The sequence below is a fragment of the Peromyscus leucopus genome, chromosome 6 (assembly GCF_004664715.2).
Source record: "Peromyscus leucopus breed LL Stock chromosome 6, UCI_PerLeu_2.1, whole genome shotgun sequence".
NCBI classification, from domain to species: domain Eukaryota; kingdom Metazoa; phylum Chordata; class Mammalia; order Rodentia; family Cricetidae; genus Peromyscus; species Peromyscus leucopus.
Window position 1 is genome coordinate 69,586,782 of NC_051068.1, and position 22,503 is coordinate 69,609,284.

The window sequence follows — 22,503 nt, forward strand, 5'->3', positions numbered from 1 at the left end:
AAGTCACCACACCATCACACCTAGCCTTCCTGTTACTTTTTGAAAAGTCAAAAACAGAAAAAAGTCAAGAATTGGAAATTTATTTGAGGATGCACTTTCCTCTGTCACAAAACACATATTTATAAAAGGTAATGGTGAAAACAAACTCATTTGCTCCTTTTTAGAGTTTAAAATATGCAGGCCTCAGGCTAGGTGTGTGGTACACACCTGCAATCATAGCACTGAGAAGGTGGAGGCAGGTGGATTACAAATTTAATGCCATCCAAGGCTCCAAGACCTGTCTCAGCACTTCCCATCCTCCCACCTCCAAAAGCATGCAGGTGTCAAATGAGTGATACCAAGTATTTTTCTCTGCTTTAAGTAACAACGACAACAATAAAAATAATTAATAATAATAATTAAGCTCTCTCAAACTCAGCAGAATAGTGTAAACCTGTAATCTCAGTGATGGAGAGCTAAAGTAAGCCAGTTTAAACTACATAATGAGACAAAACAAAAACCACACACACACACACACACACACACACACACACACACACACACACACACACACGAGTAAAATACATGCTCATGAACAAATGTTTACTTTATTCAAATAACCACATGTGCCTCTTTTATATTAGTATTTCAACAGCCACTAATTTTTATTTTATGTTGATTTTTTTTATTGCTGTTATTCTTTTTATTTTTGTTTTTGGTTTTTCAAGACAGGGTTTCTTTGTGTAACAGCCCTGGCTGTCCTGGAACTTGCTCGGTAGACCAGGCTAGTCTCGAATTCAGAGATCCACCTGCCTCTGCTCCCCGAGTGCTGGAACTAAGGCCCACACCAAAATGCCTAGCTTTGCTTCTGTTTTAAATTAAGAATATTTAATTATTTCCCTCAGCAGTACCACACTGAGAAACTTATATTTCCATTTTAGATTCAGGTACAGCTTTTTTCCCCCTTAAATTAACCTTGAACCCTGAGGGTGACCTTGAACTTCTGATTCTGCAGCTCCTGCCTGCCTTCTTTGTGCTGGGATCGCATGTGTGTGCTATCAAGTGGTTTCTGGAGTAATGGGGCTTTGCACATGCTAGGCAAACACATCAATAACCAAACTATATCTTAGCCCAAGGCATAACCTCTTGTTGTTTGCTCAACTGTTTGTCTATTATGTAGCCCAGGCTGGCTTGGGACTGAAAAATTCCCGTCTCTGCCTCCTGAGTGCCGAGATTAAAGGCCTGGACCATCTCACTTAGATTCTCGAGACAAGGCCTAATGTAACATATACTGACCTTGAACTCATGATCTTCCTGCCTCCCCTCCTGAGTGCTGGGGTTCTAGACATGTACCACCATGCCCCGCAAGGTGTAGCCTTCTTTTCTTTCTTTCAAAAAAAAAAAGTTTTTGGAGGCACAACTTTTTGACACATAAATCTGTAGAATATTTTGTTTTTAGCAGTGTTCATTTATAATCCTTTGATTATAATTCTCCACAATCTTCCTTTTCCCAGAAAGAAAAAAGCCTGGCTTTAAAAGTTATCATAAAACTGGCTATGGTGGTATAGAATCCCAGCAATTAGGAAGCTGAGGCAGAGGATTGCTACAAGTTCAAGGCCAGCATGAACTATACAATGAGTCCAAGGCCATCCTGCATCACAGTGAGACGCTGTCTTGAATAAACCAAAGAAACAGCAAACAGAAAAAGAGAAAGAACAGGCTGTGAGCACAGCCCAGCCTGTGAGGGAGGCCCTGAGTTCAGTGTCTACACTGAAAACAAGAGTCTGAGAAACAGTTTCACTTCTGCATTTATGGTACTGGAGGTTTACCTTATGGCAGCAAGTGTTCTTTCTCAGACCTGTAATCCCAGCATCATTTAGGGAATATTTTTTATAAGAGTGGGTATCAGACAGAATAACCATTCTTGTCTAGGAAAATGGGATTCTGCTCATTTTTAAGCCTCAAGTAGACGATGTCTCATTATCAGAACATTACCTGAGGTTGCTTTGGTGTTGGCTGAAGAAACAAAGCTAGCGAGGTTCACGACCTCTCCAGAGGTGAAGATGAAGGGGGCAGTCACAGTCACAGGGTTAGTCACCGGGTTGGCTCTCTCGGGGGCAACGTTCACCTGATTCTGCATCGCTTCCTAGCAAACAAAGCCGGACATTTCCGTCAGAACCTCAGTCACAGTCCCTGAACGGCCCCTCCCACCAGAGCTCCACCAGGCAGAACTAGCCTGGCATACAATGTCCAGGGAGCTAAGACTGCTGCTTTCCTCAAACTAGAGCAACATGTGAGCTTGCTTCCCAAGCTTGTTTCTACTTGAGAGAGCAAAGGTGCACTATTCACAAAGCCTTCTTTCTACATGCTTCATTTAACCTCTCTGCATTTTTTTAAACTTGAGAAAAAAAGAAGAAAAGAAGGGAAGGAACTGGTGTGGCCAGTCTAAGGGGTAATTTGCAGCACTGATATTCTGTGATCAATTATCTGCAAGACAAGGTGCTAGCAGGAGATCCCTGCAGAGAACAGTATTCTCCAGGGTTTCAGCCTACAACCTGTTCCATTCTGCTACTGAAGAAATCCCTCAGAGAACACATAACAAGCAGGTAAATGAGTAGCAGGTTTCCAAGTCTAATTCCATATGCTACACCCTTGCTTCCGAGGATGTCTGCTCCACTGGGTGAAAGATGCTTATCTTTTAGTTTCAGAAGTTTTCTACAAACACAATAACTACTAAAAAGTCCAGTTATAAAGGACTTTGGACAATAACTGGAAGTTAAGGAGAATAACCAATCTTTGGAAAAGCATGTCATGAAAACGAACAAAAACTGAGAATGCACAAGCAGCTATTTTTCATATGTAATTATCCCTTGATTGAGAACTTCAATTGAAACAGATTATTCATTCCCAGATACTGTAAAATTCTTTCTTCAATCTGCTACTGGTACCCTCTACCAGCTTCCACAGTGGAAGCACTCACGGGCAGGCTGGCCTAGCCTGATGAGAGCAATCATGCTATTTAGCATTGTCTTCTCCATCCAATGTGTGTACCAACTCCAATTAACTTCTTAAAACAATCACAACAAATCCCGAATTTGAGTTTCTAAATCTAGATGTGGCAGTTCAAACCTGTAATCCCAGCACTCCAGAAGCTGAGGCAGGAGGATTACCTTGAGTTTGAGGTCAGCACAGGCTATATAGCAAGTACCAGATAAAGCAGAGCCATACAACAAGATCATCTTTCAATGCACACTCAAAAAATCTTCAGCCTTGGGTGGTGGTGCAGCTTTAATCCCAGCACTTAGGAGGCAGAGGCAGGTGGATTTCTGTAAATTTAAGGACAGCCTGGGTCTACAAAGCCACTTCCAGGAAAACTTGGCTATATAGGGAGACCATCTTAAAAACATAAAAAATAAAAAAAAGCTTTTAGTATGTCCCATCGCCCACATAAGAAACTACCTCACTAGGCATGTAACAAGATCACATGTATAACTCCCAAGCACCTGCCATTCCCAAACTCCAGGTCCACTGCCCATTCTCTAGATACGTAACTACAAGTTTTCTTTAAACATTCCATGTTATTTCATATCTCTGTTTTTGGTTTGTGCTTTTTCTAGAATAGAGTAACTTTGTTCCCTGAAAAATGAATATAATTAAAAAAAAATTTAACCACATTTCTTTGTGTGTGTGTAGGCCAGCAAACCACTGGCACCTTGTACCACAGTCCAGGGAATCAAACGCGGGTCACTAGACTTGGCAGGTGTCTCTACCTGAGCCATTTCACTGACCCAATTAATATTTGTCCGCCTTTATTTATTTGTTTATTTTTAAAGACTCTCTGTGTAAGCTGGATGGTGGTGGCACACACCTTTTAATCCCAGCATTCAGGAGGCAGAGGCAAGCAGATCCTCTAAATTAGAACATCTGCTCCAGAAAGCAAGGAGAGGCTGACCAGCAGAAAGCCACATATCAGAGAAGAACAGAGGCCTGGAAGATTCTTGAGGGCCTACCAACAGTGTAAAAAGGAGTGAATAGCTGTTGGGGTGGAGACGCTGAGCAGCCACTGCAGAAAGAGATGTTAGGAATGCGGAGTCAGGTGCCTGACAGCGAGCAGGGTGGAGGGCTCCAGGACTGCAGTCTCCCACCCTGGGGTGGGAGTTCTGGGGATGGAGCTGCTCCGTGTGAGATCCCCTCATCCACACTGCTGTTAATAACCCCAATCAAAACTCACTGCTCCACCAAACTGGATTTTGGTGCAACACACGGTTACTTTGGTCTGTCATGGGCTCCCTTTCTGGAGAGAGTGGACAATGTGTGTTGTGTGTCCCCAGGAAAAGTGTCACACAGCAGCAGGTCAGGGGACACTTGCAGGAGTTGAGTTTCTCCTCCGAGTTGGGTACCAGGGATTAAACTCAGGCTGTCGGAAGTGGCGGCAATAGCCTTTCCCCACTTAGCACCTCGCTGGCCCACACCTGGCTTCTGTGCATGGGTTCTGGGGATCAAACTCAGTTCCTCATATTTACAAGACACACCTTCTCATCTAAGCTATCTCCCAGCCCTGGAGAGTGACTTTCTTATTTAAAATTATTTTCTTTTTAATGTGTATATGTATGTGTGTGTGTGTGTGTGTGTGTGTGTGTGTGTGTGTGTGTGTGTGTGTGTGGCTGTATGAGTTTATGTGTACCATGTGTGCACAGGTGCCAATGGAGGGCAGAAGAGGATATGGGATGCCCGGGAACTGGAATTAGGCAGTTGTGAACTACACTATGTGGGTGCTGGGAACTGAACCTGGGTTCTTTGTAAGACTGGTAAGTATTCTGTTATTTCTTTATTTTTGGTTTTTCAAAACAGGTTCTCTGTGTAACAGCCCCAGCTGTCCCAGAACTCACTCTGTAGACTAGGCTGGTCTAGAACTCACAGAGATCCACCTGCCTCTGCCTCCCAAGTGCTGGGATTAAAGGTGTGCACCACCACTGCCTGTTGCTAAGTATTTTTGATTGCTAAGCCATATCTCCAGCAGCAACAACTATTTTTTCCTTTCTTTTCTTGAGACAGGGTCTCACCATGTAGCCCTTATTGGACTGGAACTTGCTCTGTGGACCAAAGTGACCTGGAACTCAAACTCAGTAGGGAGAGACAGTAGATCTACTGAATGCTGGGATCAAAGTGCCCCCAGCCCGTGACTTTTAGTTTAGTTTAACTAGAAATGGAAGTTTTAATGGAGAGAAAACAATGGATAGTTGTAGCATGAATCTTAAAGTCTTATTAATAAAAACAAACCTGGAGCCAGGTATTGGGGTAAATGCTGAAAGATCAGAGAGAGAGAACAAGCCACATCCAATCTCACCTTGCCATTTCCTCAGCTGATCCTGTTTCCTCAGACTGGAAGCCTCTGAGTCCTCATCTGAATGGATCTCAGCTGAACTGCTGCTCAATAGCCTAAAAGCTTAACCAGGCTTCAGTTCCTCGTCCCACATCTTAAATACCTTTCTGCTTCCTGCCATCACTCCCTGGGATTAAAGGCTCTTGTTACCATGCCTGGCTGTTTCCAGTATGGCTTTAAACTCACAGAGATCCAGACGGATCTCTGCCTCTGGAATGCTAGGATTAAAGGTGTGAGTGCCACCATTTTCTGGCCTCTATATCTAGTGGCTGTTCTTTCTCTGACCCCAGATAAGTTTATTAGGGTGCACAATATTTTGGGGAACACAATATCACCACAGATAGTCAAATAGATTCTTCCTGTTCTGGCTGCATTTTTCCATTTAACCCATTTTTAGAAGAAAAAAAATTATTCACAAATTGGGCAACTCTCAGGACAAGAAAAGGTTTGTAGAGTTTTGCTCTGCGATGTCAGCATTGAGTATTTTGAAAATATTCTTCTCTACTTACCAGGAAAGATTCAGGACTTTCTATAATCCTTTAAAAACAACAACTTAGTGCAGGCCCGCTTGGAGAGGGCAGCTTTAGCTTCACAGGGAGGCTGTCTCAGAACAAAGGCCGGGCACAATAGTACAGTCTATAAGTCTAGCATATGGGAGCAGAGGCAGGAGGATCAAGAGTCATCTTTAGCTACATACAAAATTTGAGATCACCCTGGGCTACTTGAGACCCTGTCTCCACTAGGGATGTGTGTGTGAGAGAGCTGCTAATACAGAGTCACATGAGTGAGGCAGGCTAGAAGTGCTATTTTAATAAAATGGGGAAATTTCTGTTTTAACTCAGCTCTCTCAAAATAATCTGTAAGTTGAAGCGTACTTTGGGGAATATAAAGGAACCGTACCTGAAGGATGACCAGAATCTCAGGATTGTTTTTCTCCAGTGCTATGTCAAAGGCAGACTTATCAAATTTGCTAAAAGCGTGGACATCAGCTCCATATTTGATAAGTAATTCAACCACGTCCCGGTGGTGGTGCTCTGTGGCCCAGTGCAAGGCCGTCATCTTCAGCATGTCCTTGGCATTCACATCCGCACCGCTCTGTCAGAAAAAAAGCATCTTTTCAATAGCTGCTGGTTACAGGAGCTCAGGCGTAAGATCCTATTACAACAGGGAGACTTCACTTTAGTCCTCGCTTAAGGACTATCAAAAGTTAAAAACATTTCTCAAGTCTGCCTAATGCGGAGACATTATGCTTTCAATGAGTGGGTCTGCTAAGGACATCACTGGGAAATTCTAACAGATGGTTGAGGAAGGGCGAAGGAACAGATTTTGTTGCATTTATTAGCAGAAAGCTGAGTAGGGCCTGAAAAAAAATAGGCACAAGTACAGAGAACACCTACAGAAAAAGAATGAAGAAAAATCAATAAAATCTGTTTAGCCTTTAAAAAACTAGAAAACAAACTCATCTTCATGGCTCTTGAGACACAATTTTCATGAATATATTAATCTAAATAAATAAATAGAGATGCAACTTAATGACCATCAACTCTCACGTCCATCCTACCGCTATTTAGGAAAAGCTATGGGAGGCGAATGTCTGTTTTACAGCACAGTCCCACCGCCATTCTTGCTTTACCCTAACAAGCAGCTCCACGATGTGCGCATGCCCATCAGCTGCAGCCATATGCAAAGGCGTCCTGTCCACTTTGGTCCGGGCGTCCCTGCTAACGCCTGCTCGCAGGAGCACTTCTGCTGTGGAGTAATGACCATACTGGGCCGCAAGGTGAAGAGGCGACGTTCCAAGCTGTGGAAAAGAACACTCACTGAATTCGACTGTGTGTAGAACTGTATCATTTCTGGACAGAGATATATGAACAAGAAATGAATCCTACAGTATTCATCCTTGGAGAAAGAGTCTTACTGGTCAGATAAGACTGAATAAATAATAAATTTAAAAATTAATATACTGGGGCTGGAGATAACTCAGTGGTTAAGAGCACTGAGTTCAGTTCCCAGCACCCATGTTAGGTAATTTACAGCTGTTATTCCAGCTGCAGGTGATCCAACACCCTAGTTTCCAAGGATACCTGTACTCACATGCACATATACCTACATAGGCATACACACATATACATAATTAAAAATAATATAAAATTAATATGTTAATGGGCAGTTAAAGGGGCCACAAATTAAATAAATGTAAAGCATAATTTTTTTTTTTTTTTTGGTTTTTCGAGACAGGGTTTCTCTATGTAGCTTTGCGCCTTTCCTGGAACTCACTTGGTAGCCCAGGCTGGCCTCGAACTCACAGAGATCCGCCTGGCTCTGCCTCCCGAGTGCTGGGATTAAAGGCGTGCGCCACCACCGCCCGGCAAAGCATAATGATTTTAAGTCAAGTAGATTTACTGGGTAAGACTCACTAAAGGATGGGATTTTAAGCATGGCTTACAAGATAGATTTTTTTTGTTTGTTTTTTTTTTTTGGTATCAAAAAGAGTATTCTAAACTGGGCGGTGGTTGGGTATGCCTTTAGTCCTAGGACTTGCGAGGCAGAGGCAGGTGGATCTCTGTGATTTCAAGTCCAGCCTGGTCTACAGAGTGAGTTCCAGGACAGTTAGAGCTAAACAGAGAAACCTTGTCTTGAAAAAAACAAACAGAGTATTCTGAGCTGGATATGGTAACATGTGCCTTTAGTCTCAGCACCTGGAAGGCAGAGGTAGGCAGATCTCTATGAGATGGAAGCCCAGGACAGCCAGGGCTTCATTGAGAGACCCTGTCTTAAAACAAACAAACAAATAAAAAGAGAACCAGTTGGACCCTGAAGTTATGAATTAATCATACTACAATAATCATCACTCCATCATAAAAATTGTTAACATCAGCCAATGTGTAGAAAATCTGTGAACATGGGCTGGAGAGATGTCTCAGAGGTTAAGAGTACTGGCTGCTCTTCCACAGGTCCTGAGTTCAATTCCCAGCAATCACATGGTGGCTCACAACTATTTCTAATGAGATGTGGTGCCCTCTTCTGGTGGGCAGGCAGAACAGGGTTTCTCTGTGTAGCTTTGGAGCCTGTCTCGGAAATCGCCCTGTAGACCAGGCTGGCCTCAAAAACACAGAGATCCACCTGCCTCTGCCTCCGAGTGCTGGGATTAAAGGTGTGCACCACCACCACTATCACCTGCCCCCCTGCACCTTTTTTCCCCTGTGACAGAGTCTTCAAGCCACGGTTAATTCTCCTGTTTCTACCTCCCAAGTGCTGGGATTAAGGATGTATCTAACTATCTGGCAGTGGTGCTGCCATGCCTTTAATCCCAGCACTCAGGATTTCTGTGAGTTCGAGGCCAGCCTGGTCTAGTACGAAGCAAGTTTCAGGACAGCCAGAGCTGTTATAAAAACAAACAAACAGAAAGATGTATACAACTATGCCTGGTATTTGTAACATTTATTTGCGTGTACACACACAGGTGTGTATGTGTGAAGGTCAGTGGACAACTTTGGGGAGTTTTTTAGTTTGTTTTTGAGATAGGATCTCATGTAGCTTTGGCTGTCTTGGAACTTGCTATGTACACCAGGATGGCCTCAAATTCAGAGGTCTTCCTGCCTCTGCCTCCCAAGTTCTAGGACACCATCACGACTGCACATAAAACTATAGAAAATAAAAGGGGAACAATTCCCACCGTTTACAGCTTACAATCACCACTATAAACTGACAGGCAGCTTGCACACTGGGAAACTAAGAAGGGGATGCAGTCAGCAGGCGGCACAAATCAAGTCCTTGTAGGGAATGACCAGGAGAGGGACCGCCACCTGCTCAGCCTTAGGGCAGGTTAAGGCGACTGAAGACAACTGGGGCCTTCTACTAAACGTACCCAGTCGGTGGTGAACGGGGCCCCGTTCGCCATCAGCGTCCTCACTTCATCATCCTGGCCTTTCCTTGCAGCTTCTAGCAGCCTCTTCCCCAGATCCACCAGAGACATCTTTATGCATAGGAACCACGGTATCCAGGTAGCTGCAATGTGAACACAAGGAAAGCAGTTGTCTGTGAGATGTCTTCTTGCTTTTTGTTTGTTTTCTCTGAGACATGGTTTTGTCATGCAGTCCAGGCTGGCCTGTAACTCACTATGTAGCCCATGAAAGCATGGAACTCCAAATCTTCCTTCCTCCACACCCTAAATGCTTAGCTATGGACACATACCACCATAACCACAGTGAAATGTGTTCAGAAGATGTCCTTGTCTGGGGGACAGGTGCTGACGCAGCCTACACTGACTTCAAATTTGCTATGTAGCTAAGGACAGTCTCGGAACTTTTGATCTTTCTGACTCCACTCCCACATGCTAGGGTTACAGGCTAGTGTCACCACACCTGCCCTTTTTCATTCTGAGAGGGACCTAGCTAAATTGCTCAGGCTGGTGTGAAACTCACACCACAGCTCAGGTAGGCCTTGAATCTGTGATCTTCCTGCTTCAACTTCCCAAGTAGCAGGACTACAGGTTTTTATTACCAGACTCAGCGGTGGAATAGAATTTTAAAGAACACAGTTCAAAAATCTGCACCCTGATTTCTAGGCAAGGCACAAGGGTACTTCTCTGTGAAACTGCTGCTTGACATAAAGTTTGAGTTAATTCCCCTTAACACAGGGCCTGTAGGGGTTGTGGATTTAGCTCAGTGGTAGAGCGCTTGCAAAGGCCCTGGGTTCGGTCCTCAGCTCTGAAAACAACAACAACAAAAACCATAGGACCTGTAGCACACGACTGGATTGGATGAATTAAGGCATAATCGTTTCAGTACAGGGTGTGTAGACTCCTCAATGACTCAGCCTTTGATGAGCTCAAAATGACCAATTTCAGTAAGGTCTGCCTCGGTCTCAAGCCAATCCCTCTGGAAGACATAAAAGGCACCAGGCAGGGCTTGTGAGATGGCTCAGCAGGCCAAAGTGCTTTCCATAAAAGCCAGATGACCTGAGTCCTATCCCCCAGAATCCTTGGTGGAAGGAGAACTGATTCTGACTATAAGTTGTCCTCTGTACGCATGCAGTAGACATGCATCCTACACAAGTAACAATAGTAAATAAAATATTTTAAACAGAACACTGGGCAGGGCACATGGAAGTAGTCCTCTCTTTGAACCCCTCCCACTCTAGGGAGTGTTCAGTTTCCCTACTAAGAAGCATCTTTTAAAAAATGAACTGCAGCTGTTAATCTTTTTGTTTTCTAGCTATGGCAAAATGATATAATGCCAATCAACGTTTACAGAGAGCAAACTTTTTTTTTTTTTTTTTTTTTTTTTTTTGAGACAGAAACTCTGGTAGCCTAAGCTGACCTTTAATTCATCATGTAGCTGAGAATGACCTTCAACTCCTGATCTCCTGGTCTTCACTTCCCAGGTACTGAGATTATGTGTGAGCAATACCACAGGCAGCATGCAAGAATAAACTCCCACTAGCCAGTGATTTGCTTAGGACAGCAGTTCAAAAATGTGGTTTATGCCTCCTGAGCCATACTAAATAACCTTACAGGAATCCATGTGGTCCAAACTATTTTTGCTATAATACTAAGGCATCATTTGACTTTTTTCCAAGCATCTTAGCATTTGCAATGATAGTGAAAATATCACGATAGTGAAATTGCTGTTGCCTTTGCCCAAAACAAATTGTGAAATAAACTTATTGTATTCACTGCCATGTGCTTTGGCGGGGAAGGTGGGTGCTATTTAAGACAGTCCTTGCCCTGAAAGCAGTACACACTGTAACACTAGGACCGAGGAGTGGAGTTAGGCGGATGAGAAGCAGTCAGCTTCAGCTACACAGTGAGTTCTAGGCAGGCCTGGGCTACAGGAGGGCCAGTCTACATTTATTTTTTCATTCTCTCTCCTGCTTTCTCTGTCTCTGTCTCTTTTGTGTGTGTGTGTGTGTGTGTGTGTGTGTGTGTGTGTGTGTGTGTGAGAGAGAGAGAGAGAGAGAGAGAGAGAGAGAGAGAGAGAGAGAACGAACAGCTTGCAGGAGTTGGTTCTCTGTCCACTCAGGTCATCAGGCTTGGCAGAAGTCACCTATGAGCCACCTGCGAAGTCTGACAACCTGAGTTTGACCCCAGGATCCACATGGTAAAAGGAGAGAAATATCTCCAGAAAGCGTCCTCTGACCTCCACACACGCACCAGGCAAAGGCCTGTAACTGCAGTAATTCCGTTTCTTGGAGGCTGAAACAGGAAGATTCCAAGTTTGAGGCCAACCTAGACTATATTATGAGACTCATATTTCAAAAACAAGTCAAAGGCTAGGAGAGAGCTCATTTCAAAGAGGGTTGCTTAGCAACCAAAGCCCGGGCTTAACCTGAGCATGGTGATGCCAAAGTTCAAGGCCTATCTGGACTATAATATGAATTCAAGCATAGTTTGGGTAATTTAGTGAGACTTGCCACAAATTAAATAGTAAAAAACAGCTCAGAAGTAGAACACTTCTTTACTACGTGCAAGGTTCTAGGTTCAAGTCCCAGTACAGCCAAAAATAAAAGTATAAGGCAGACAACTGTTTTTAAGGTACACAGCACAAAAATTCCTTTGGTATGATTTCAGATTTCTTGTATTATTTTAAAAATAATTTGTGTATGACTATTTTTGCCGACATATATGTCTGTGCACCACCTGCATGCAGTGACCTCTGGAGGTCAGAAAAGTGCACCAGACCACCTGGAAGTGAAGTGACAGGTGGTTGTGAGCTGCCATGTGGGTGCTGGGAATTGAACCCATGTTCACAGGAAGAGCACCCAATACTTTAAACTGCTGAGCCATCTCTTCAGCCCTTGCAACTATTTTTTCCCCCTGGTGCAGAGGACAAAACCCCAGGTATTACCGAGCTAAATTATCAATCTTGCAACTAACTTTTAAGAAATTACCACATCTTGTGAGCAATGTAACACATGACAGAGTGCTTGTCTAGCATGCATGAGGCTGTATGGACCACAAAAAAAATTACTACTTGCCAAGCTTAGGTGCAGCATCAAAGCATACCTACCATCAGCTGGAGAAGCCATTAAACAGCTAGGTGTGGCCAGACCTGCTGGCTCACGCCTGCAGCTCCTGTGCGGCCATCCTCACAGGAACAAAGACAGTCTGAAAGACCAGTGCCCCTCTCCTCGCTACCAGACTATGGAGACAATGGACCGCACTGGGACTTTCCCCGGAATCTCATTTCGGGAGAAGGAAAAGGCTGAGCCCAGGAGCCAGGCAGAGAAAGTTGTCACCTCAGAAAGATCTCATAGTCCTGACAACTTGTCAGACCACCTTGCCGGAGCCAGGAGCCAATGACAGTAGTTGAGGCCACACCTTGACCAGAAGTGGTTAGTTATGCATACACACCTTCTATCAGTCTAAAATTCATGTATGTCAGAACCCCAAACAGAGGGTGTCACTGGATCTCTTTCCAGTGTGGCCACACTGAATAAATACTTTTCTGCTTTTCATTAGTAATGGTGAATTTAATTGACACATTTGAGGATGGGTGGCCAAGCCTAGCTTGTTAGGGATGCTCGGGCCCAGGCTCTGACCCTAACACGTATGGTAACAATTTTGGCAAGCCATGGACAGGAGAAAACAGTCATCCACTCACTGCCAAAGGAGAGGAAAGGCTGAATGGTACCAGCAGCTGCTAGGGTCACTTTATTCCAGAGGCTTCTTTCTTTCAAGACAGGATCTCTCTACAAAACCCTTTGAAAGGTAAACTAAAATACAAGATTTAGTAGCTAACTATATAAATTGGGACTCCCCTCCCTCTCCCCAAGGTCTCTCACTGTGTAGCCCTGGCTAGCCTGGAACTCACTATGGACCAGGCTAACCTTAAAATCACAGAAATTCATCTGCCTCTGCCTCTCCTCCTAAGTGGGCACTAGATGTTAAAAATCAAGTTTATATAGGACTCCACTTCTCTTAGACCTAACTAAGTGTTAACTAATTGAAATATTAATTCCAGTGTCCTCTCTACTGGAATGTAAATCGAATGTTTTCCAATGTTATTTCTGGAAACAGCCTAAGAAAAAAATATTGCAGCGGGGCGGCGGTGGTGCACGCCTTTAATCCCAGCACTCGGGAGGCAGAGGCAGGTGGATCTCTGTGAGTTCGAGGCCAGCCTGGGCTACCAAGTGAGTTCCAGGAAAAGCGCAAAGCTACATAGAGAAACCCTGTCTCGAAAAACCAAAAAAAAAAAAAAAAAAAAAGAAAAGAAAAAGATATTGCTACATGATTTACAAGAAATGGCTGATCTTCTAAAAGAAATGCTTTAGAGAGATATCTGAAATACAGGAAGTAGAAATTATGTATTTAAGATAACATTCACTGGAGACATAAAAGTTTAAAATGACAAAATGTCTATCAGATAAACAGATTTTCATCAAGATTTCCTTTTAAAACAAATTTGAGAAGAAATTAAGTTTCACACTTTGATGTCAAGAGTACCTGAAAGGTACTCAAAAGGACACCAAAAAAGCTACTCCTGCATTTGACAAGGGTTTCCCAGAGTCCACCCTAGTCCCCCAACTTGTCCAAAGAGGGCGGGCCCTGAGCTCTGCCCACAGGCCTCTACCTCCCAACAGCTGGGGTACAGCTATGTGTCTCCACACTGAGTTCTGCAGTACTGAGGACTGAACCCACGGCTTTGTTCACGCTAGGCAAGCACTCTACCTATCCAGCCATATTCTAAGCCCCATAAAAATCCTTTATGTTGATGAAATACCTCTAAATAATGCACATAAAAATCCTTTTGTGGAGTTATTGTTATGATTTCCTTTTTCAGGACTAATTCATCTTTTTACATTTACTAATTCTGTGTGTGTGTGTGTGTGTACACGTGGAGGTCAGAGAACAACTTGCTGAAGTCAATTCTCTCCTTCCACCATATGGAACCCAGAAATTGAACTCTGGGTTCTCAGGTTTACTTGCAAACAATTTATCTGCATTGTTTTCTCAGCTCATAAACTTCCCTTTCATGAGGGGAATTACAGGAGCTGCAATCCCTACATCAGTACCACTGAGCATTTGAACATCTGCATAAGCTTACTCTACATGTAACAAAAAAGGTCTATATCATTCTATCTGAGGGAGGCTCTGATGCCTTGTGTTTGAAGGATGCCAGGCGGTGGTGGCATATGCTTTTAATCCCAGCACTCAGGAGGCAGAGCCAGGCATATCTCTGTGAGTTCGAGACCAGCCTGGTCTACAGAGTGAGATCCAGGATAGGCACCAAAAATACACAGAGAAACCCTGTCTGGGAAAAAAAAAAAGTTAATTGCTCAGAAAAAAAGTTTTTTTTTGTTTTTGTTTTTGTTGTTGCTGTTTAGAGACAGGGTTTCTTTATTATCTAACTCTGGCTGTCCTGGAACTTGCTCTGTAGACCAGGCTGGCCTTGAACTCACAGAGATCCACCTGCCTCTGCCTCCCGAGTACTGAGATTACAAGTGTGAGCCACTACATCTGGCTCTCAGAAAATTTCTAAACTGCTTTTTGCTTGCAACTTTAAAATGTAAATATAAAACATACATTTTAAGACTAGTTTATATATAGAGTTACTTTTGCACGATTTCTGGGCTTTGATCCATATGGATTATACATATATTTTCTGAATGTCAAAGTGGACTAATTTTGCTATCAGCGTAATTGCTAATAAAAAATACATTTTGTTGTAATGTTATGAATGTGGCTATTTTATTTTTATCTTTTTAATATTTACTTTTAAAGTTGTTGGCCGGGCGTGGTGGCGCACGCCTTTAATCCCAGCACTCGGGAAGCAGAGCCAGGCGGATCTCTGTGAGTTCGAGGCCAGCCTGGGCTACCAAGTGAGCTCCAGGAAAGGCGCAAAGCTACACAGAGAAACCCTGTCTCGAAAAAACCAAAAAAAAAAAAAAAAAAAAGTTGTATTTGTGTGTTCCTGGTGTCTGTGGGGATGTGCTCTTGGAGGCCAGAAGAGGGAGGCAGTCCCTCAGAACTGTAGTTATAGGTGGATGGGGCCACCTTATTTGGTTGCTAGGAACCAAAATCAGGAAAAACAGTACAAACTCATAACCACTGAGCCATCTCTTGTGTCCAGAGATTTTATATTTTACTGAGCTAACTGTTTGGGGACCAGCAAGCTGGCTCAGCACACAAGGAACTTGCCACCAAGCCTGACAGCTAAAGCTCCATCCATCCCAGGACTCACATGGTGGCCGGAGAGGGCAGGCTCCTGAAAGCTGTCCTCTGACCTCCACGTGAGTACTGAAGGCATGTGCACTCCCATCCTAAAGTCAACCTATCAGTTACGTCATCTTTTCAAGGCGACGAAGAGCTGGCTCAGCACTGAGGGACCACTGCTCCTTCAGGGGCTCCAGTCTGGAACCTGTAATTCTCTCCATGGGACCAGCCACCCCCTTAACTCCACTCACACACGCACATGCACACACTCACACACAGACGCGTACGTAATTAAAAGTCAAGTAAATATTGGGGCTGGAGAGATGGCTGGGGGGTAAGAACACTTGCTGCTCTTGCAGAGGACCCGGGTTCAGTTCCCAGCACCCATATTAGGCCTCTTACAAGCTCTTAGAACCTGAGTTCCAGGATATCTGACTCACTCTCTGTGGTCCCCATGAGCTCTGCATGCACATGGTGCACGTACAGAAAAGCAGACACATGTACATATGTACAGGCAGAGGCAGATGGAGCTCAGTGTCCAGGCCAACCAAGAACTACAGAGTGAAACCCTGTCTCAAATTTTTATTTTTCTGAGACAGGGTTTCTATGTGTCAAAGAATTTCATTGGCTATCTTACATGTTGACAATCCAGATATAATGTACATTGCATAATACAGAACACTTAATGGTTCCTTTGCATGTTCTAAATTTACATGCATTTAACTCTTCAAATGTCTATGTAATATGTAGGTTCCACTCTGCATACTTTAGTCACAAATACACAGCATATTAAATGTACTAAAATCACCTTAGAATAGTTGCTTGCAAAGTGGTCATTTAAAAGACATAAACAGAATCTTAAAGAAACTCTGACTTTTTGCTAAGATTTTTTTTGTTTCTTTTTTGAGACAAGGTTTCTCTGTATAGTTCTGACTGCCCTGGAACTCATACTCCATACTGGGCTTGAACTCAAAGAGAGCCCCCTACCTCTCACACTCTGCCTCCCAAGTGCTGGATTAAAGGCATGTATCACCACTGCCAGCAAGATAAATCTTGTCTGTGTATCCTGCATAATGGGCGTTAACAGCTTAGATGCAAGATTGTAAAACATCAGTAGCAAACTTCTACCCTCCAGGGTTCTCCCATTATACTGTAAGCCTGTATTTAAGACCCTCCCCCCTAGGTTGGAGATGGCTCAGCGGTTAAGAGCACTGACTGCTCTTCCAGGGGTCTTGAGTTCAATTCCCAGCGCCCACATGGTGGCTCACAACCATGTGTAATGAGATCTGGTTCCTTTTTCTGGCCTGCAGGGATACATGCTGTATACATAATAAATAAACAAATCTTTAAAAAAAAAAAAAAAAAAAAAAAAAAAAAAAAAAAAAAAGACCTCCTCCCTCCTTCAATAAACGCATTCGGCTTTAAAAGGGGGGGGGGCTGGAGAGGTGGCTCAGCAGCTAAGAACACTTGCTACTCTTGCAGAGGATCCAGATTTGATTCCTAGCACTAGCATAGGGGCTAACTGTTGGTAACTCAATTTCAGGGGATCAGATTCCCTCTTCTGGCCTCTTCAGGTACTGCATGTACATGGTACACAGCCTTCACACCAGCAAAACTACCCACAAACATAAAATAAAAAATATACAGATCTTTTGCCGGACAGTGGTGGCACACGCCTTTAATACCAGCACTTGGGAAGCAGAGGCAAGCGGATCTTTGTGAGTTCAAGGCCAGCCTGGTCTAAGGAGCAAGATCCAGGAAAAGTGCAAAGCTACACAGAGAAACCCTGTCGCGGGGGAAAAAAAAAAAAAAAGATCTTTAACCAAATTGGAAAAAAAATAAAGATTTCTTTTCAACTTTAATCCTAGCACTTGAGGGGCAGAGGCAAGTGAATCTCTGGGTTCAAGCCCAGCCTGGTCTCCAGAGCAAGTTCCAGGACAGCCCTTATGAGCACTGACTGCTCTTCCAGAGGGCCTGACTTCAATTCCCAGCAACCACATGGTGGCTCACAACCATCTGTAATGAGATCTGGCGCCCTCTTCTGGCCTGCAGGCATACATGCAGGCAAAGCACTCCTACATAAAAAAAAAAAAATCACATAAATTAATTTTAAAAAGATCAATACTGTTCAAATAAAAAGTATGCCATTTGGGTAATCCTGCTCTTTGAAACCTTGACCTCCATCTATTGGCCTCAGAATGAAAGTATTTTGTTTTGTACCTATGAAACACACACCAGAAATGAGCCTGTGGTCGCTGTCACTAAATTACTAAATTTGTGAAGGTCTAACATTGGATTGTGTTGGTGTGGTAGACCTAGGGAACTAAAGATTCTACATTTTGCTTAATGAGCACAAGCTGAGCTACTATGTAGAAGATTTCTGTAGAGTTCTGTGTAAAGGCTCCTTTACACGTGAGCTGTATTTATATGCCTGCCGTACTGCACAAGCCGAGATGCATGGTGAGGATCGATGCTGGGGCCAAGCTACAATTGTTGCTGGTGCTTTGAACTTCCCAGGCCTGTGTTCATGTGCTCCGAACTGTCCTGACCAGTTAGCTGCTTTAAACAAGGATCATTAGACACGCCTCACACTGCACACGCCAAGCAGTGCTTCTAATGATTAAAAGGTGTTGGACACTGATCACTTAAGGAACACACCTACAAACAATACTTAATTTTCAAGCCAGTTTTCAGTAACATTTGCTCTTGTTGGTTGTTTTGATGAAGCTTTTTAATTGTTGGCTGCTAACATTCTGTAGAAGTACAACCGCCAACAGAACAAGGTGAGAAGCATTTCTGGGATGCTAGGGCTTCACCTGCAGGAGAAACAGAATTCCAACACAAGAACAGACTCCATGCAGGCCTGATCTAAAAGCCATCTTTAACTGTTATCTGCCTAACATTAACTATGAGGTTTTACTGGTACTGACCCTTGACATCTGTCACTCTCCCAACATGGGAGCAGATCAGAGCAATCTGAACAGATCATTGTGGAAATGAGGGAGAGTTGAGATCAACAAATGTGTCAAAGCTGTCTTCACAGGAAACTGTTTGGAGACAAGCCTGGTGAAGGGGAGTGTCAAAATACAAAGAAGTCACAACGGGCATGATGACATTAGCCTGGAATGCCAGCGCTCTGGAAAACCTGAATCAGGGTGATGGTGAGTTGGAGGTTGGCCTAAGTTGGTTTCAAACCAACGAGGGAGTAGAGTTGCTTGTGCCAGACCTTCCAACAGTGGCCAATACCAAGAGCTAGGGGGAAAGGGTTATTTTTGTCTTTTTTTTTTTTTTTTTTTAAGATTTATTTATTTAAGCCGGGCGTTGGTGGCGCACGCCTTTAATCCCAGCACTCGGGAGGCAGAGCCAGGCGGATCTCTGTGAGTTCGAGGCCAGCCTGGGCTACCAAGTGAGCTCCAGGAAAGGCGCAAAGCTACACAGAGAAACCCTGTCTCGAAAAACCAAAAAAAAAAAAAAAAAAAAAAAAAAAAAAAAAAAAAAAGATTTATTTATTTATTATGTATACAGTGTTCTGTTTGTATGTATGTCTGCAGGCCAGAAGAGGGCACCCGATCTCATTACATATGGTTGTGAGCCACCATGTGGTTGCTGGGAATTGAACTTGGGACCTCTGGAAGAGCAGTCAGTGCTCTTAACCTCTGAGCTATCTCTCTCTGTATTGCCTTAGCTGGCCTTGAACTCACTCTGTAGCCCAGGCTGGCCTCGAACTCAGAGATCCGCCTGCCTCTGCCTGCTGAGTGCTGGCATTAAGGGTGTGCGCACACCCTGCTGGAAAACCAGTTCTTATATTTGTTTACCTATGGGAATGTCTTCTAACCTTGGTTCCTCCTTGTATTCTGGGAAAATGGTCTAGAAATCTGTTCTTCATGGTTCTTTTTTGCTGTGCAGTCACTCACTCCTGATTTAACCTGAAGCACCTATCTAAATTAAAATGTACCTATAAATAACAGTATTTTGGGGGCCAGTGAGATAAATGGCTCCGTGGGTGAAGTCTGCGGCTAAGTCTGATGACCTTGAGTTAGATCCCCAGTTTCCATATCATGAGGAGCTGAACCTCTAGGTTGTCTCTGACCTCCATATGCACACACATAAACTGTAATAAAAAATTTTAAGTAAAATAAGAGCATTGTGGCAAGACTCATGGGTCATTCTTCCAGGACCTCCACACCAAGGCTGTGTGAACCCTAAGACTAGGGAATAACATAGGCAATTAAAATTTACTTATTTATATGTATGCACTTCTGTGGGTATTCACCACAGCGTGCTGGTGGGTGGGTGAGTGAGTGATTGAATACCCAGGAATTGGTTCTCTCTTGCTGCTGTCTTGTCTGTGTGAGTCCTAAGGATCAATCTCGGATAGTCTGGCTTGGCTGCTTTTATCTACTAAATTATCTCCTTGGCCCAACCTAGACAATTCCAGTGTTCAGAGCTCTACAAAGGGGCTACTCTCCCTTATAGGGTGTGCCTCCACATTAAAATTTACACGGAATCTGGTCTGATCTGAATTCTAACATTTTTTTTTTCTTTCTAGTCCCTCTGTGCTAGGGATTGAATCCAGGGCAGCAGGCATTCGGGACACACAGCCACCCCTGAGCTACACCCCAGTCCTGCCTCCAGGGAAGCTGAGGGTGAATAAAATGCCAAGCAAGACCAGAGAACTGTTTTTTGTTTTGTTTTGTTGTTTTCTCATCTGAGGCTCAAGTAGCAGAGGCTGGCCTTGAACACCTGGACCCTTCTACCTCACCTTCTCAAGCGCTGAGTGTCGGGATTACAGGCATACACCACCATACTTCGTTTTAAGAACTTTCAATAAATGTTTTGATAACCATAGCGTGCCTGAGCACTTGACAAAGGACTCCACGACCAGAAAGTAATCACTTTTGTTTATCTAGCAATTTGGGTGTGGTGGTTTACTCCTCCTTATCAAAGCACGTACAAAAGCACACTAGCAGTCTCCCGGGGTGGCGCATGCCTTTGATCCCAGGGAGTCAGAGGCAGGTGGATCTATGTGAGTTTGAGGCCGGCCTGGCCTACACCTCTGTAATCCTAACACTCCAGGGGCTGAGTCGAGAGGACAGCTGCAAGGTGGTCAGTCTGAGCTGCTCAGTGAAGACTCAACTATTTAAGACAGAAACTCCAGAAAAGCCTTTCCAGGAAGTGGGAGGCAAAAGGGGATGCCTCGAGGAAATTTGAGACCAGGAGCACACTAATGGGAGAAAACAGCAATTAAAGAGTTCGCGGTCTATGAATAATTGTATTCCTTTTTTTTTTTGAATTGCACGGGTCCCCACTGGGCGGCCAGCTGTTCAAACATCTGTGCAAGAACTGGATAGAAGGCCACGACTGCTCTGGTTCAGGAACTTACTAAAGCTTCACGTTATTACTAAACCCAGAAGTATAAACAAGAGTGTCCGCCTCTTCCTCAGTCAAACATCCTTCCCTCCTTCACACCAGCGCTCCCGTTTGCCAAAAAACACGGGCGCCGACTTGCAAGGGGGGGGGAGCCCCAAATCCGAGGCTCGCAGCCGCAGGGACTCGTGCTCCACGCGGCCCCCTGGTGGTCACCTCCGTGGCCTCGGCTTCCCGCAGTCCGGCTCCCCAACCCCAGGTCTTCCACCCACCCCCTGCACCTCCTTCCAGTCCCCTCCCCTTCCTCCCGGCAGCATCCCCTTCCTCTGGGTCCCGCTCCCCGCCGCTGCCACCCCCGCTCCGGCAGCCTCCCGGCCCGCGCCCGCCGCTCCGGGCTGGCCCGGGCACTTGTCGCAGCCCCAGCCACGGCGGTCCGGACGCTCCGGCACCCTGCGCCTCCTTCCCCCTCACCTGGTCCCGAGCGCTGCCGGCCTCGCTCCCGCCGGGCCCGCCAGTTTGGTCCCGTTTCCTTCTCTGGTCAGGACTCCCTGCCAGTGGCCGTCACTTTTCGGCCTTTTCACAGATGCGTATTGGGGGGACCTCTACGCCCCCCCCCCCTCGCGGAGACATGGAGGCAATAAAATGGCGGACCCGGAAGTGAAGGCCCGGTGACTATGCCTCCCGGCGGAGGAATCTGGACGGAATGGGTTAGGAAAGCCACTCTGCCCTCCTGTCAGGACGGTCACGCACCTCTGAGGCCGGTGTCTTCCTCCTGAGGACCTCTGGAGCTCGGAAAGCCAGTGCCGAGGGCATCCTGGACGGGGACTACTTAGCGAGGCGCAGGGTCATTGATTACGTGGCTTACGTGAGGCATAGTTCCGGCAGGGGACGGGCCCGGAGGCTTCGTTTTGGCGCCAACGCGTGCGGGGCTGCGGGGACGCTGGGTTCCCGGTGGGTCCCTGCGGTGTGCGCGCCGCCTGAGCCCTGGTTCTCCGCGGGGCTGGCCAGAGGGTGCAGGAGAGTCTGCTTCCCTGTCTCAGCCTCGGTGAGACGGCTCGGGACACATCCCGGACGTGCATGTGAATCGGACACCTGCCCGACCAGACACTTGGCCGGTCACAGCCCGAATATAAAGACATCATTCTAAGGGAAGGGAAACTGAAAACTTTGGGGGGCGGCTGGGAGGGGATGATTGAGGCACGAAGTTGCATATCCTTTTCGTCACTTCATCTGCCAGCTTTTCTTGGTTTCTACTCATCATTTTGAATGATGAATGGACCGAGGGGAAAAAAAAAAACGGAAAAAAGCTCTTCAAAAATCAGTAATAGATAGATGGGCGGTGGTGGCGCACGCCTTTCATCCCAGCACTCGGGAGGCAGAGGCAGGCGGATCTCTGTGAGTTCGAGGCCAGACTGGTCTAGAGTGAGTTCCAGGACAGGCTCCTAAGCCACACAGAGAAACCCTGTCTCGAAAAACAAAACAAAACAAAAAAAAAAAAAAAAAGGTAAAAATTAGTAACAGACAAGCCTCTAATGGAGGCAGAGAGATCTTTGAATTCAAGGTCCAAGTTCCAGGCCCCAAATTTAAACAAACAAGGTAGACATAGTGGCACACCCCT

The 22,503-nt window shown here is 44.9% G+C and overlaps 1 protein-coding gene across 6 annotated transcripts in view; it reads right to left on the bottom strand.

The window, feature by feature from the left end:
* Gabpb2 (GA binding protein transcription factor subunit beta 2) overlaps window positions 1–22,217 on the bottom strand; it is a 40,017-nt gene extending 17,800 nt beyond the window's left edge. For 2 of the 6 annotated variants that reach the window (XM_028857422.2, XM_028857425.2), the window contains exons 1-5: window positions 21,357–21,445; window positions 9,231–9,370; window positions 6,996–7,163; window positions 6,263–6,457; window positions 1,975–2,125 (exon numbers count right to left, since the gene is read on the bottom strand). In XM_028857422.2, coding sequence (XP_028713255.1) covers window positions 1,975–2,125; window positions 6,263–6,457; window positions 6,996–7,163; window positions 9,231–9,338 — 622 coding nt within the window. In that variant the 5' untranslated portion in view covers window positions 9,339–9,370; window positions 21,357–21,445. Of the gene's footprint in view, window positions 1–1,974; window positions 2,126–6,262; window positions 6,458–6,995; window positions 7,164–9,230; window positions 9,371–10,102; window positions 10,243–21,356; window positions 21,446–21,635 lie in introns of those variants that run through there. The other 4 variants (XM_037206881.1, XM_028857423.2, XM_037206880.1 and 1 more) reach the window with 4 other exon arrangements.
* Between the last annotated feature and the right edge of the window lie 286 nt (window positions 22,218–22,503).